The 13,778-nt window shown below is 40.3% G+C and overlaps 2 protein-coding genes across 2 annotated transcripts in view; one reads left to right on the top strand and one right to left on the bottom strand.

The window, feature by feature from the left end:
* Nucleotides 1-3,003: 3,003 nt before the first annotated feature.
* polr2l (RNA polymerase II, I and III subunit L) lies at nucleotides 3,004-4,900 on the bottom strand. Its single transcript, XM_046858289.1, has 3 exons — nucleotides 4,715-4,900; nucleotides 4,418-4,543; nucleotides 3,004-3,253 (listed from the first exon to the last, which is right to left on the bottom strand). The coding sequence occupies exons 2-3, from the start codon at nucleotides 4,510-4,512 to the stop codon at nucleotides 3,145-3,147; spliced, it is 204 nt and encodes a 67-aa protein (XP_046714245.1). The 5' UTR covers nucleotides 4,513-4,543; nucleotides 4,715-4,900; the 3' UTR covers nucleotides 3,004-3,144.
* A 6,373-nt stretch (nucleotides 4,901-11,273) lies between these two features.
* The window catches only part of dagla (diacylglycerol lipase, alpha), a 42,764-nt gene continuing 40,259 nt past the window's right edge, over nucleotides 11,274-13,778 (top strand). The window contains exon 1 of the mRNA XM_046857517.1: nucleotides 11,274-12,430. The gene's annotated coding sequence lies outside the window, so the exon portion shown is untranslated. The remainder of the gene's footprint in view (nucleotides 12,431-13,778) is intronic.

The following is a 13,778-nucleotide window of genomic DNA, read 5'->3' as shown; positions in this document are numbered from 1 at the left end:
GAAAGGAAGGAGGAAGACAGTGAACAATGACTTTCTTGGTAGGCTACTGTTTATATACAAGCCGTTGTAACGTGTTGAGTCTGGGCAAAGGCTCGTGCTTTTTATTTTTCTTGGCAACAGCGTTACGGGTTAATCAAAGAAACTTAGAAATGAGCATCAAAAAATAATGACATTTTCCTCGGTCTTGCACACATGCAGTAATACCGGGAAAAATGCGGCGGCAGGCTATTCCCAAAATACCACTATGCTCTTAAAGGAGCCACAACATATTTCACCTGTTACACCGTGTAACAGACACTGTCTTTCATTGGAGCCTGTGTAAAGTACATTAGTTGCGGCTCATATGCGGCTTATTTATGTTAAAAATAAAAATATTTGTAAAATTCAGTGGGTGCGGCTTATATTTGGGTGCACTTTATAGTCCGGAAATTACGGTAGTACCCCATAATGACAAAGTGAAAAAAGAATTCTAAAAATGTTAATGTTTTCAAATGAAAAAACTTAAATGATCACATGCAAATTAATCAAGGATGTCTCTGTACATTGCTGTACATGCAAATTATCCAACAAGACTTTGCTTTATGCTCAGGTGCCTCTCATTTCTCTTGATCGTTTCTACACTTTGATTGATTAGAGTCCACTTGTGGAAACATTTACTGATTGAACATGATTTGAAAAGGCGCACACACTTTTCTATATAGGGCTTCACATACAGTGCATCCGGAAACTATACACAGTGCTTCACTTTTTCCACTTTTTATGTTACAGCTTTAATTCCAAAATGAATTAAATGTATTATTTCCCTCAAAATTCTACAAACAATACCCCATAATGACAACGTGAAAGAGGTTTGTTTGAAATCACACACAAATACCACACCTACATAAGTATTCACAGCCTTTTCCATGACACTCAATTGAGCCCTGGTGCATCCTGATTCCACTGATCATCCCTGAGATGTTTCTACAACTTGATTGGAGTCCAGCTGTGGTAAATTCAGTTGATCGGACATAATTTGGAAAGGCACACACCTGTCTTAGGTCCCACAGTTAAGCTCCGACAGGACAGGATTGTATCGAGGCATAGATCTGGGGAAGGTTACAGAGAAATTTCTACAGCAGTGAAGGTCTCAATGAGTACAGTGGCCTCCCTCATCCGTACATAGATAGAAGAAGCTGAACTGAGCGATCAGGGGAGGTGGGGCCTTAGTTAGGGTGGTGGCCAATAACCAGAACAACCATCTCTGCAGCACTCTACCAATCACGCCTGTATGGTAGAGTGACCAGACGAAAGCCACGCCTCAGTAATAGGCACGACAGCACGCCTGGAGTTTGCCAAAAGGCACCTGAATGACTCGCACCATGAGAAACAAAATTCTCTGGTCTGATGAAAGTAAGATTGAACTCTTTGTCCTGAATTCCAAGGAAACCAAGGCACTGCTCATCACCTGGCCAATACCATCCCTACAGTGAAGCATGGTGGTGGCAGCATCATGCTGTGGGGATGTTTTTCAGTGGCAGGAACTGGAATACAGCCATGTACAGAGACATCCTTAATTAAAACCTGAATACTTTCCGGATGCACTGTATCTCTAAATGTGTCTAAATTCTTAATGTGATTTTTAAATTGATTTAAGAGGTTTGTTAACCAGGAAAGTAAAATGTATGGGCAGGAAGCAGATGACTATGGCCCAGTTATATTATAGACAGGGTTTGAGTAAAGCCCAGAGCATATTGTTAGATGATTCCCAGATATCATGTTTCACCTGCTTCCTTCTGGTATTCAGTATTGAACTCCTATTAGTGAAGCAAATCGTTTTAAACATTCATTTGTCTTGTGTCTTATGCGAAATGCATGTATGCTGCTACCAAATAGCTTTTCAGGAAATAAACATGAACTGAACAGGTGAAAATGTATATCAGTGCAAAAAACCAAGGCATGCGTTCAAAGGAACTGGCAGCAGAGCTCAGAGACAGGATTGTTGCAAGGCACAGCTGTGGGGAAGCCTACAAAAAAATCAAGGTGTAGAAACCTCTCAGCAATGATCAAGAGAACTGGAAGGCTGCTGAGCTCTTTTTCAAGTGTGGTTGCAAAGGGTCTGAATACTTATGTATGTGATGTTTCAGGTTTTCTTTTTTTTACCTGTACAGACATTTTTAGAATTGTTTTTTCATTTTATTATGGGGTACTGAGTGTAGATTGAGAAAAACAAATCAATTTGATCGATCATAGTATCAGGCCATAGCATAACAACATTGAAAAAAAAACGAAGGGGGTCTGAATACTTTCCGACTGTATAGTGCGATCTCGAAGGAATGTCTACTTGTTGTAATTGTCACAAACTTCCTCACTCAGTCAGGAACAGGAAATAACTCAAGATATAAAAAATAAAAAAAAATCTGTTTCCAGAAGTTGAGAAGTTTTATATAAACCACCTTCACTGTTACTGTAAATCTGGAAGATTCCAGAAAGTGATGTAATGTAATGGAAGGTTCATTATCTATACCTATAAACAGGGTCTTTTTATCCTTGATGCCATGAAAAAATTCAAACAACTCAACCAAGACCTCAGGGGGAAAAAAATAGTCACGGTAAGCATCTGTATTAATAATCGCACACACAAGACGGTGTTCTTCAAATGAACTTTGTAAAGCATGTCTAGTGAAACAGATGGAGAACTCAGAACCCAAACTTTTAAAGCTCAGCAGAAAGAAGCCAGCTCGAAACCTGAAGGTGATCATCGACTTTTTTTAAAAAAAATCTCAAGTGTGAATCACAGGAATGGTGGCATGATGCTTGCAAGTGTTTCACTGGGAAAAGGACGGTGTAAAGAAATACTGAGGCTACTAAATACTGAAATAAAAATACTTCACTGAGAAAACTTGCTATGGGTGTAAACCATAAATGCTGGCACCTCTGCATACAAGTCAAACTTAATACAAATGCTGCTAGATTTAAAAACACCATCGCCTTCACACACACTGGCTCAGGATTCTTTTCATGTCATATTTACTACTTTTATTTATACAAAAAGGAAATCCAATCACAGAACTGCAGCACAGTGAAGTCAAGAAGCCGTAAAAGTCGGTTCAGTGAACACATTCAGTACATGAAAGACAGAGATGAAGCCATTTAGTCCGAGTTTTATTTCTCCAGCGGGGCGTAGTTCAGCAGTTTCTCAATCAGATCGACGTGAGAGAGCAGCATCCTTCGACAGCAGTACCTCTTTAAGCCCAGCGCATCCAGAGCGTCTCTGAGTCAAACAAATTGCACATGAGATCAGTGGCGTGAATTTATCTACACATAATCATCAAGTAGTCAGATCAAGGCTTCAGATACGTTTTATAAGCAAAAACTGTGTGGTATATGTGTGTTAGTTGAATGGATGTGGCAAATCAAGTTTTTTTGTTTATGGAAAAAATTACATTAATGGTTCTGTATTTTTATTTAACATTTTATTATTTATTTTTCTCTGCCCCATCAAACAATTTCTTCAACACAATGTTTAAGATGATGAATTCAGAAATGTCCATCATCCCACTTTTGTTGATAGATATTCCATTTAGAACAAAATTGCATTATTTTTCATTTTCTTTTATAAATCCACTGCGGTTTTCTAAACACCATCTTAAAAACCATGCTAAGAAACGTGCAATTCATAAATAATATACATAAATAATTTAATATTGTTTCAAACATGAAAGCAGGATTTGTATGCTAGATTAAGTATATGAAGTATATGTATGTGGGCAAAATTACATCACTACATTACATCTTGAAATTGACTAAAATATAGATAGATAAAGGTTTTGCAGGGATTCAGTGCTGCGTGTCCAAGACTGTTCGTGTCGGACCGTTTCGGTAGACGTGTACAGAATAAAATTCTGCAGCGCAAATCGTGTTTCTGGGACGGATCCAGTAGCGCAGTGTCACTGTCTAACTAAATATATATATGTACAATCAATGTAATCAAAATAATTGCATTCATTTGATTTATTCAATCTTATTTTTTTGTTGCAAGTGAACATTTTGTCCTCAAAGTTGGTGATGTCTAGACGACTGGGTCAGAGCTTCTCCAAAACTGCAGCTCTTGTGGTGTGTTCTTGGTCTGCAGGAACAGTGGTAATCTGGCAACAGGGTCATGGGCAGCCAATGCCCATGTGGTCCGATCCAACAGACGAGCTCTTGTAGCTCAAATTGCTGAAGATGCTGTTAATGCTGGATGGGTCAATAGGTTTTGGCAGGAAATGAGGGACCGACACAATATTGGGCAGGTGCTCATAATGATCTGTCTGATCGGTGTGTGTATATAGGTTTTGTTTTTTTAACTGAGTGTATTATGTCAAATAAAACACTTATGCACCTTTGAAACTAAAAAATATCCCACCACAGTTATACATCTCCGTCTCTTTCTTACCCCTCTGTGTATTCTGCCTGAAGGAGACCCAGATAAGCCTCCCACTTGTTCCCTACAATCTTCCCGCAGGTAAAACAGCGGATCGGGATGATCATAATGATGCCTGCAACCTGAACCTGTACAAACCTGAAGCAAAAAAAGAGAGAGACAGAATGACTGAACACATGGGCCATGAACCTCCATATTAACATGAATCACAGACTACACACATACAACTAAAACTATCTATATAATTTCACGCCTTTTCAACTTTATTCCTCTTTAATTATGCGGACATTTAAACCACAGAATATTTACCGATTTTCTATAGAACTCCTTCTCCACGTTTCGAGAAAGAAAGAAAAAAAACAAACGCCGAAAATCCGTCACTTCCGGTTTTGTTGTGTTAGCGAGGAAACGGCACAGAAAGAAACAAGTTCGGGATGAAAATAGTTCCGCTGGCAATTATCAGCAAGGGCAAATTCTTTTAACCATTCGTTGTATAAATGTTTTCGTGTCGTTTTAATTATATTGATTCACCTATAACGCCTATTGTCCACGCACGAGTAAAAAAAAAAAAAATAGCGGTCTGATAAAGTCACTACATATGTAAGGAAGGTTATCCGGTGTACACTGATCAGGAGATTGTACTCGCCCCAGCGTGTCAGTAAAAACACGCTACAGGATTCAGAACACTCAAACTTTACTGGGTTTAGGATTGATTGTGTGTGGTTTCCGATATGTTGCGCGATGTAGAATGACGACTGCTCAGTGTTCTGGCATTTTAAGCTCTTGGTGGCTTACATGAGTGGCAAACTGTGTATCTCCCTCTAGTGGTGACGCGTGGAAATACAACTGAAGGGAATGCTTTCCTACATTTTATGACCAAAAGTATGTGCATCCAGACCATAACAATATTTGTGTGTTAAAATGTTTGCCCCTATCGTTTTAAGCACACGATTATGTTGATTTTGCACCAGGAAAAAAAACATCATTATTTCGAATTATTTACAATTATTTCTCTTTGACTGAAAGTGACGAGAAGATGATATGAATATACAACTATTTTCTGTCAGGTAGACTTTAGGCAATCTGAATAAAAACGAAAAAAAGTTTGGTCGAAACCCATTGTTGTATTGCAGCCTTTTTGGTTTTATTGTACATAAGGAGCAGAGGGAGAAGGGTTTGAGGAGCAGAAGAGCGCAAAACAAGCAGGAAAAGATGTCTGTCAGAACTTGATATCTCTCAACACATACATATTTTTATTTTACATTTCATCTTTTATATAATTCGTTGACATTATCCACCGTCACAACGTCTCGGGATTCAGCAAATATAACACTAATCCTTGTCATCTTCTCACACTTTACTGTTCTATTAGTTCATCTACAGAGTGCTAGTTGTATTATTGCATTACATACGCACTTGAGGGAATGCAAAATCGCCTCTGTCCTAAATATCATGTTTAGGTGTCCAAAGGCAGTTTGTATGATGATCATCGCAGTCAAGTTCCCTTACCGACATTGGGAAAAAAGTGATCTGCCTTGACATCATGCCATTAAACTGCCTCACAATTTTCTATTACTCTATATTCTTTTCTATTTTTTAACACTTTATGGTCAACAGGAAAAGGATGGGTTTTAGTGATCGAGGAAAAGAACAGGACACATCCACTAATATCAAATGAGGAAATCCAGACAGCCAGGAAAGAAAAAGGCAAAACGTAATTGCTTGCTCATGTGTGATTTACAATAAAAGTGATAGTAATAATAATAAATATTATAACTGCATAAATACGCACATACATTCAGACATATAATTATTCTGTATTTGACAATCCATCAATGCATCCATTTTATATCTATAAACCCTATTGTGTATATAGAATAATATCTCTAGTATAAATATAATCCTGGGTTACACTGATTTATTTTTGCATTCCAGAATTAATCGCATTTAATCATGTAAGAAAATATGCACAAATAATGGACAAGAATAATTAGTTTCATCCCATCCTAGGTTCATATTGTAATATTTGTTCTAGAGAATTTATTATAGAGTTGTTGTTGTTGTTGCTGTTGTTGTAGTAGCAGTACCTTCTGGTGATTACTGTGTGTTGGCAAGTTATGATGAAGCTGCGTCCTCACAGACCAATGCTCACATAGCATAAAACCTCCAATTTCTGTGCAAGTGCGAAACGAAACAGAAAAGATCTTAAACAGCATTAAAGATATGCCATTTCGTGTGACCTTGTTTTGTAAACGTCCCATTTTCACTCTCACTGGTGAAAATATAATCTCGTTTTCATGAAAAACGAGGCACGCTGACGTTTTAAATAGCTAAGTTAGCTAGCATTTTAAAGTACCGATTAGCTACCTAGCATTATTCGTGAAGTGGAGAATATACATTTTAATAGGTTTTATAGAATGAATAGTAACATTTTATGTTACTATTTTTTGTTATTGATTTCATTTCATTCCACCCAATCGTGCGTCTGTCATCTTATCGCCTCGCCGCCAGTTCCTTGTGTCTGTCAACACACTTGGCCAATAAACCTGATTCTGATTCTGATCATTGGTCTGTGGGGGATGCAGCTACAGATGAATGGATTGCGTTGTATCAAACCTGAACATGGCCTGAGTGAGCTTGCTGCTATTTCTACTACTGTAGCGACTACACTAGCGCTGAAATGAGAAGAAAGCACGTTGGCTCCCCACCCCAACGAAATTTACCCCCACCCCCACCCCACCACCACCACCACCACCACCACCACCACCTTTTAGGCTGGGACCTAGTCACCCATAAACCTGATAATCGCTCTGTCACTTCCTTTTGGCTAATAAGACCAAGCCCACCAATACGGCTCCGAGTGCTACAATAGCTCCACCAATGAGGAGCGGCTTCAGGTTCTCCAGGATTTCACAGCTGCCCCCAGCTCCCTCGTTCCCTTCCTGCGCTTCCTCTTGGTTGCCATCATGCACTGGTTTTTCAGCTTCGGGGGGCGGCGCAGGTTCAGCAGGAGCCGTGTTCGGTTTCGGAGGGGGTGTCGATTCTTTCTTCTCCGTCTTGGTGGTTGATTTCACACTGCTCTTCGCTTTTGACTCCATAGGGATGTATGGTCAACGTGTGGGGGGTATTTCTTGTCTCTCGATGTGCTGAATAGACATGAAGAAGAATAGAGCTGACATCAATTATAGTTTCATTCCAAAACTTATACATATTTTTTCGAAAAGCAGTGTAATTTAATAAAACCAAAAGCTGGCTAGATGGGAAGTGGCCAATCTGTCGGATGGCAACCCATATTCAAAACCTGAAGTTGATATCATTCATGATCTCAGTGGATGATGTACAAAATAACTTCAAGACAAATGTGTAGCGAAAATGTAAGTACACAACACAATATTATGAAATTTTAATTTACATTCGCATTTGACTGATTTTATGACCTCTTCATGCATTTAACCAAATGTTTACACAACTGTTCGTGCCATTGATGAAATCCATAGGTTTCTATCCACACTTCATTCATACAACATGTTTTATTGTGCATGGGTCGCAGCTCCGGGTTCTGTGGTTTGAACCCTGGGCTCATGTTACTATCCATGTGAATGCTGTCCTAGTTTTATTCTGGTTTCCTGCCATAAAAAAACATGAAAAACAACAACAACAAAAAAAAACAACGTGAAGTACCTACATTTTTTTATGTTAACGTGAGTATGAATGCTTCCATGAGATGATTCGGCATTCAGACATTCTGATCCTACCTAGATAAGGCAGCTGCACATGAATGATAATAAATTTAGTGAACGTTCTGTCCTGAGTCATAGTGGTTCCAGACTGTGTTTGACTTTAATTCTGAACTGACCCATGAAGCCCAAGAGCAGTTACAGGGCTTTCAGCGTAACGTCCGGTCGAGCCGTCTCATGGAAAGATGTGTGCGAGTAACACAGCTCTTTTGCTCTCGATAGCCACTCTGACACACAGACACACACACACACGCAATGCAGTTATGTGATGCATGTCACCCAACACGACACAAAGCTGTCTTTTACAGCCACATATCTCAAGTGTGCTATATTCTTCTTCTCTCCCTCCCTGTGCCAGAGTAAATGAGTCATACGCAGCATGATGGAGGACAAGAGAGGGCGAGGACTCATGATGAAACAAATAAAAACACAAAAAAGGGGAAGTGAGGAAGAAAGAGGAATAATCAGAACAAAAAAAAATGATATGAACAGCAAAAAATGTGAGTTAAGCCACAGGCCACTTCTAGGCCACAGGCCTCCTTATTCCCCTGCAAATGAAATGGCATCATAAATAAATTAAAAAGCAGAAAGGCAGTCTTACCTTCTATTGTCCTGCTTTTATTCCCCTGTAACCTTGTGCTGACCTTGTACTTGTCAGGCTAGATAGACGACTCAGCTGGGCTTTATGAGACACAGAGGCCGCAAAATCGTTGTCAAGGAGAAACTGGGAATGAAGGGAAGTGCATTGATGGAGGAGGAGGATGCGGCAGGGACCAGAGGACGGAGAGGAGGTGGAATGTTCCATTCCAGCTCCAAACACAGGGGGTGGAGAATGGTGCAACTGGAAGGTATGGTTTCTGTGCGTGTGTGTGTGAGAAGCTGTTGAGTTAGCAAGGGTGTGGTGTTATGCAAACTACAAAGATCTGTTTGAACTGTTTGAATGTGGCCAAAATGTCACCACTTGTTTACATCACCACAGTAAAACTATTTATACCAAAAGAAGGCTATAAAATATAAGAATACCAATTAAAATATTAATAATTTACTATTTTTTATTATTATATGAACATTATGTAATAGGTAATAATAAAATTGCACTACATCCAGTCACATCTAACATACAATTTCATCAACAACATAGACATTGTGTCAGAAGATTTCAGGACATTTTAGATTTCTTACATTTTGTGGGGGGAAAAAATGGAAAATCTGGTGAGTTTTTGAGCAGATGTTGCTGGTTATTCTGAACTCGACATGGTTCTTCTGACATAGTTCTACAGGTCACATTACATTTGTTGGTTATTACTGTGTAATCACTGATCACCACAGTTCCTAACAACCAACCACTAATCACCAAAAATTCCAATGACTAATCACTAATCACCACAGTTCCTAATAACCAACCACTAATCACCAAAAGTTCCAATGACTAATCACTAATCACCACAGTTCCTAACAACCAACCACTAATCACCAAAAATCCCAATGACCAATCACTAATCACCACAGTTTTTAACAACCAATCACTAATCACCACAGTTCCTAACAACCAACCACTAATCACCAAAAATCCCAATGACCAATCACTGGTCACCAAAAATCCCATTGATCAATTACTGATCAACAAAAATCCCAATGGCCAATCACTGATCACCAAAAATCCTAATGAGCAACCACTAATCAGAACTGTGCTGAACAACCAATCACTGATTACCATTAATCCCAATGACTAACCACTAATCGCCAATAATCCCAATTACCAACTACTTATCGCCACTGTTCCTAACAACCAATCACTGATTACCAATAATCCTAAAGACCAGCCAATAAACTTTCTTTTGGCTTCTTCCATTAGGGGTCGCCACAGCGGATCATCCATATTCATGATCCGCATGTTTGATTTGGCACATGTTTTTATGCTGGATGCCCTTCCTAACGCAACCGTCCCCATTTATCCGGGCTTGGGACCGCCACTAAGAGTGCACTGGTTTGTGCAACCCTAATGGCTGGGGTTGGTTCCCTGATCACCAAAATTCCCATTGGCCAACCAAATCAGTGATTAGCAATAATCCCAATAACCAACCACTAATCACCACTGTTCCTGTTAGTCAATCTGTGATCGACACACTGATCCTATTGTGTCTTTCACCCGAATGTATTTGGCAAAAGACACTAAAGGTATATGTATTATTTTAACGTCACCACCACCCCCACCATTCAACAAAAATAAAGGAATTGCGTAAATACATGGCAAGTAAGAAGACGCTGTGACTGAGTCCTAAGATGTGTGTATCAGGCTCTTGGATTGACCCCATAAATTACTATTCCCTTGTTATTAAACCTTAATAGACGGCGGCTGAACAGAACGGAAATGACGCAGAAGCGCTAGGTATTAAATACCTCCACGCTTTTTTTTAAATAAGTGCAATACATTAGGGTATGAAATTTGCAGCAGGTAGTACACTCAGTTGTCCAGTAGGAAGCCGTTTCCCTACTCTCTCCATTCACGAAGCCCAATGACGCCGTGACTTACGCAACCGGCGCAACGTGAAAGGAGCGCTTTCATGCGTGTACGCTTGTGAGTGGTTGCCATGTTGAGGTATTTTAACTCGATCAGGATTAAATTTGTGCCTGCCTGGCTGTGTGCTCGTGATGTGGCCGTGTTACAATCGTGTCATTATTTAAAACTGTATGACATCATCATTTACTCATAAAAGATGCATCATTCATTTACACCCAGTCATTCCTGAGTGACGTAATGCTGCTATGTGATTGTGGTATGTATCACAACCAGTCTGTTTGGTGTGTTTTAAATTGACATTTTCAAATGCAATATTTCACATCAGTACTATATAATATTGATCTTGGAGTCTGCAGAACACGTGTTTACTAACAGAAAAAGTGATCTTTGTTTCATTTTTTGTAAAAAAATAAATAAATAAATAAATTGTATTAGCTATATAGAACATTTTTGGAGTGAAACACACCAAAACATCCTGTTTTAGATTATGATATATATAATTTTGTGGCACGTGTAGAACACGCACAACAGCAAAGAGTGTGTGAGCGTGTGTGTGTGTGTGTGTGTGTGTGTGTGTGTGTGCGTTATTTATTTATTCATGATGTAAAATTATATGACCAAAAGTTTATGGACTTTATGGACCCCTGACCATCAAACCCATGATGTGTGATGATCTGGCAACCCTGTCTGAAATCCCCAAAGCACACAGCGACGTGTTAAATGGTATGTCAAAATATTGCGTACTGCTTGGGAACACAGGGTTTGGAACCGAGCTCTTCGTCTGACTTTGTGCGCGCGTGTGTGTGTGTGTGTGTGTGTGTGTATACCTCTCCCCTGCTTTGTACTATGACATGTAGCTCACCCAGTGCTACGCAAACTACGTTGAGGGCGCAGTTGGGAATGGAGCGCGCTGCAGCTTTGGGAGCGAGGAGAATCCCAGCAACGCCCGTTTTTTCACGGAAGGAAGAAGGAAGACATCAGTCCGTGCGCTGAGAGCTGAACTGCTCCACTCGCTCCTCATTAACGTGAAGGGAGGGGAATTGAAGAAGAAGAAGAAGAAGAAAGAGAAAAGAAGGAGAAGTCACACCCTTCCTTTAGATTACGCACGACTCAGCTGGTGTGTGAGCGCACAGGAAGCCTGGCACCGACGACGCAAACGCGTAAAGACACATCCATGGACACCGTTGTCCCCGGGAGACGATCTATGTGAGTCCGTGTCGAGCTCGACCTGCTACTGGAGCTCTGGAGCTGGGTTTTAGGGGACACTGGGGGAGAAAGAAGACCCACAGCACAAGCCCTGAGACTGAATTTGCACAACCTGTTTTTAAGGGGACTAAGGACAGGATTTCCAACCTGTTTGAAGGGGACAGGAATTTTCTGTGCTTGGAGGGACATTGATGTATTGGATTGTTCTTGGACACATGCGATGACTTGCTTTGTGTCTTGTCCTGAACCCATTTCCTAATGAGACTTAAAAATTTGAAAGCGGGACTGGTTGTCTTTATTGTGTAGATTTGAGCAGGGACACAGAAACACAAATCGAACTGGTCCATTGATGCTTTAAAAAACAATTCATACATAGAGGACATAGAGATTTTTAGGACAGGAACAGAGACAGGTTTGCTCTTTTATTGTTTTTTTGTTGTTGTTTTTTAATCCTGTCGTTACTTTGCTGGAGGAAACATCTGGGTGGCGATCTGCGGAGGATGGGAGAGAGAACAGAAGCGCTGAAGACGACGGTCTCGGAAAGACACCGTCCTAAAACAGGTGAGAGACTTGTTACAGGCGTCCTCGGCATGGATCAACACGGATCAGCATGGATAATCACAAGTGCCATGGGCTATTCACACGTATTCCAGGCTGGGTTTGCAACATCCACCTCTTCTCATTGGTCATGCTGTTAGTGTGAGTGTGTGTGTGTGAGAGAGATATACAGAGTGAGACAGAAAGAGGCAGTGGAGCGCATACTAATGTCCTCTGATCCCTCACCATTTATCAGCAAAGCGTCCATTTCTGCTTCAGCACTGTATCTTCTGAAACGCAGATTTTATTTGCGGTCGTGTCGCAGTAGGTTGCATATGCACTAACGTCTCTACCAGTGCTGTGCATCACACATGGTGTGCTAATCACAAGCAGCGGACATGCTGATGCACATACACACACACACACACACACACACACACAGATATACACACAATTCTAGGGAAAGGAATCCATGGTATTCTCTGGATATGCAAAAGCTTTCACGCAAACGCATTAATGGCTGGGCTTGTGGTTCCCATATTTAATGGGTTTAATGGAAACAGGACGCTTGCCTCCCTGAGGGGGCCCTTGCAAATGCATTTGCGTTCATATCAAATGAGAATTGAGAGAGTGAGATATTTCTGGTCGAGGAAAAGGGTGAATTCCGGGGTTCAGCGTTCCCATGAGCAGCAAAATACAGTATCTGTCCTCTATTTGAAAAGCATCAAGACAGTGCTTTGATGTTAGAGAAATCCGAAAGGTCTTTCTCAGAGAAGACAGTCCTATGATGCTGTTCAACGCAGGATGAGTCCGAAACATTTTAGACAGGACTGTCTCTCTCTTCCTCCGAGGAGTTTTTAAGTCCTGTTTCTATATAGCTGTAAGAGCCGATGTGCATGTCTAATGTCGCTGTATGTCAAATCTGGGAATATGTTAACATGATTTGAAGGTTAATCTGCTGTTTAATCTGCTTGCTCCTTCTTTTATTCACATCTGCAGCCAAACAAGCAGCAGTGGCACTTTTCAGTCTCCTAGTGTTCAAACGCGATCCACTTCGGTTCTTTCGATGATATAATACTCCTATCGAAAGCTCCAGCGCTGATCCAATACTTACTTGGCAAAACTCTGCCAAGTTATGTAAAACACAGCTAGGTGTGATGGTGGTGGTGTGTTTTTTTTAAAACATGTCCTAGATCTGTCTGCAGGATCTGTGCCATCCCACGCATCCCACAGATAAGAAAATGTGATAGCAAGCGATTTGTGAGTTGTATTTTATGTGCACCCTTAAACAGGTTTGTCTTATAGATAATCTCTTCTATGCTTTGCCTAAACATAAATCTAATACATAATGACTTATCACTATAAGCAATAT

This window comes from Silurus meridionalis, chromosome 9, assembly GCF_014805685.1.
Source record: "Silurus meridionalis isolate SWU-2019-XX chromosome 9, ASM1480568v1, whole genome shotgun sequence".
Taxonomy (NCBI): Eukaryota; Metazoa; Chordata; class Actinopteri; order Siluriformes; family Siluridae; genus Silurus; species Silurus meridionalis.
The sequence above is the reverse complement of the archived record's forward strand: the minus strand, read 5'-3'. Positions and strand labels throughout refer to the sequence as shown.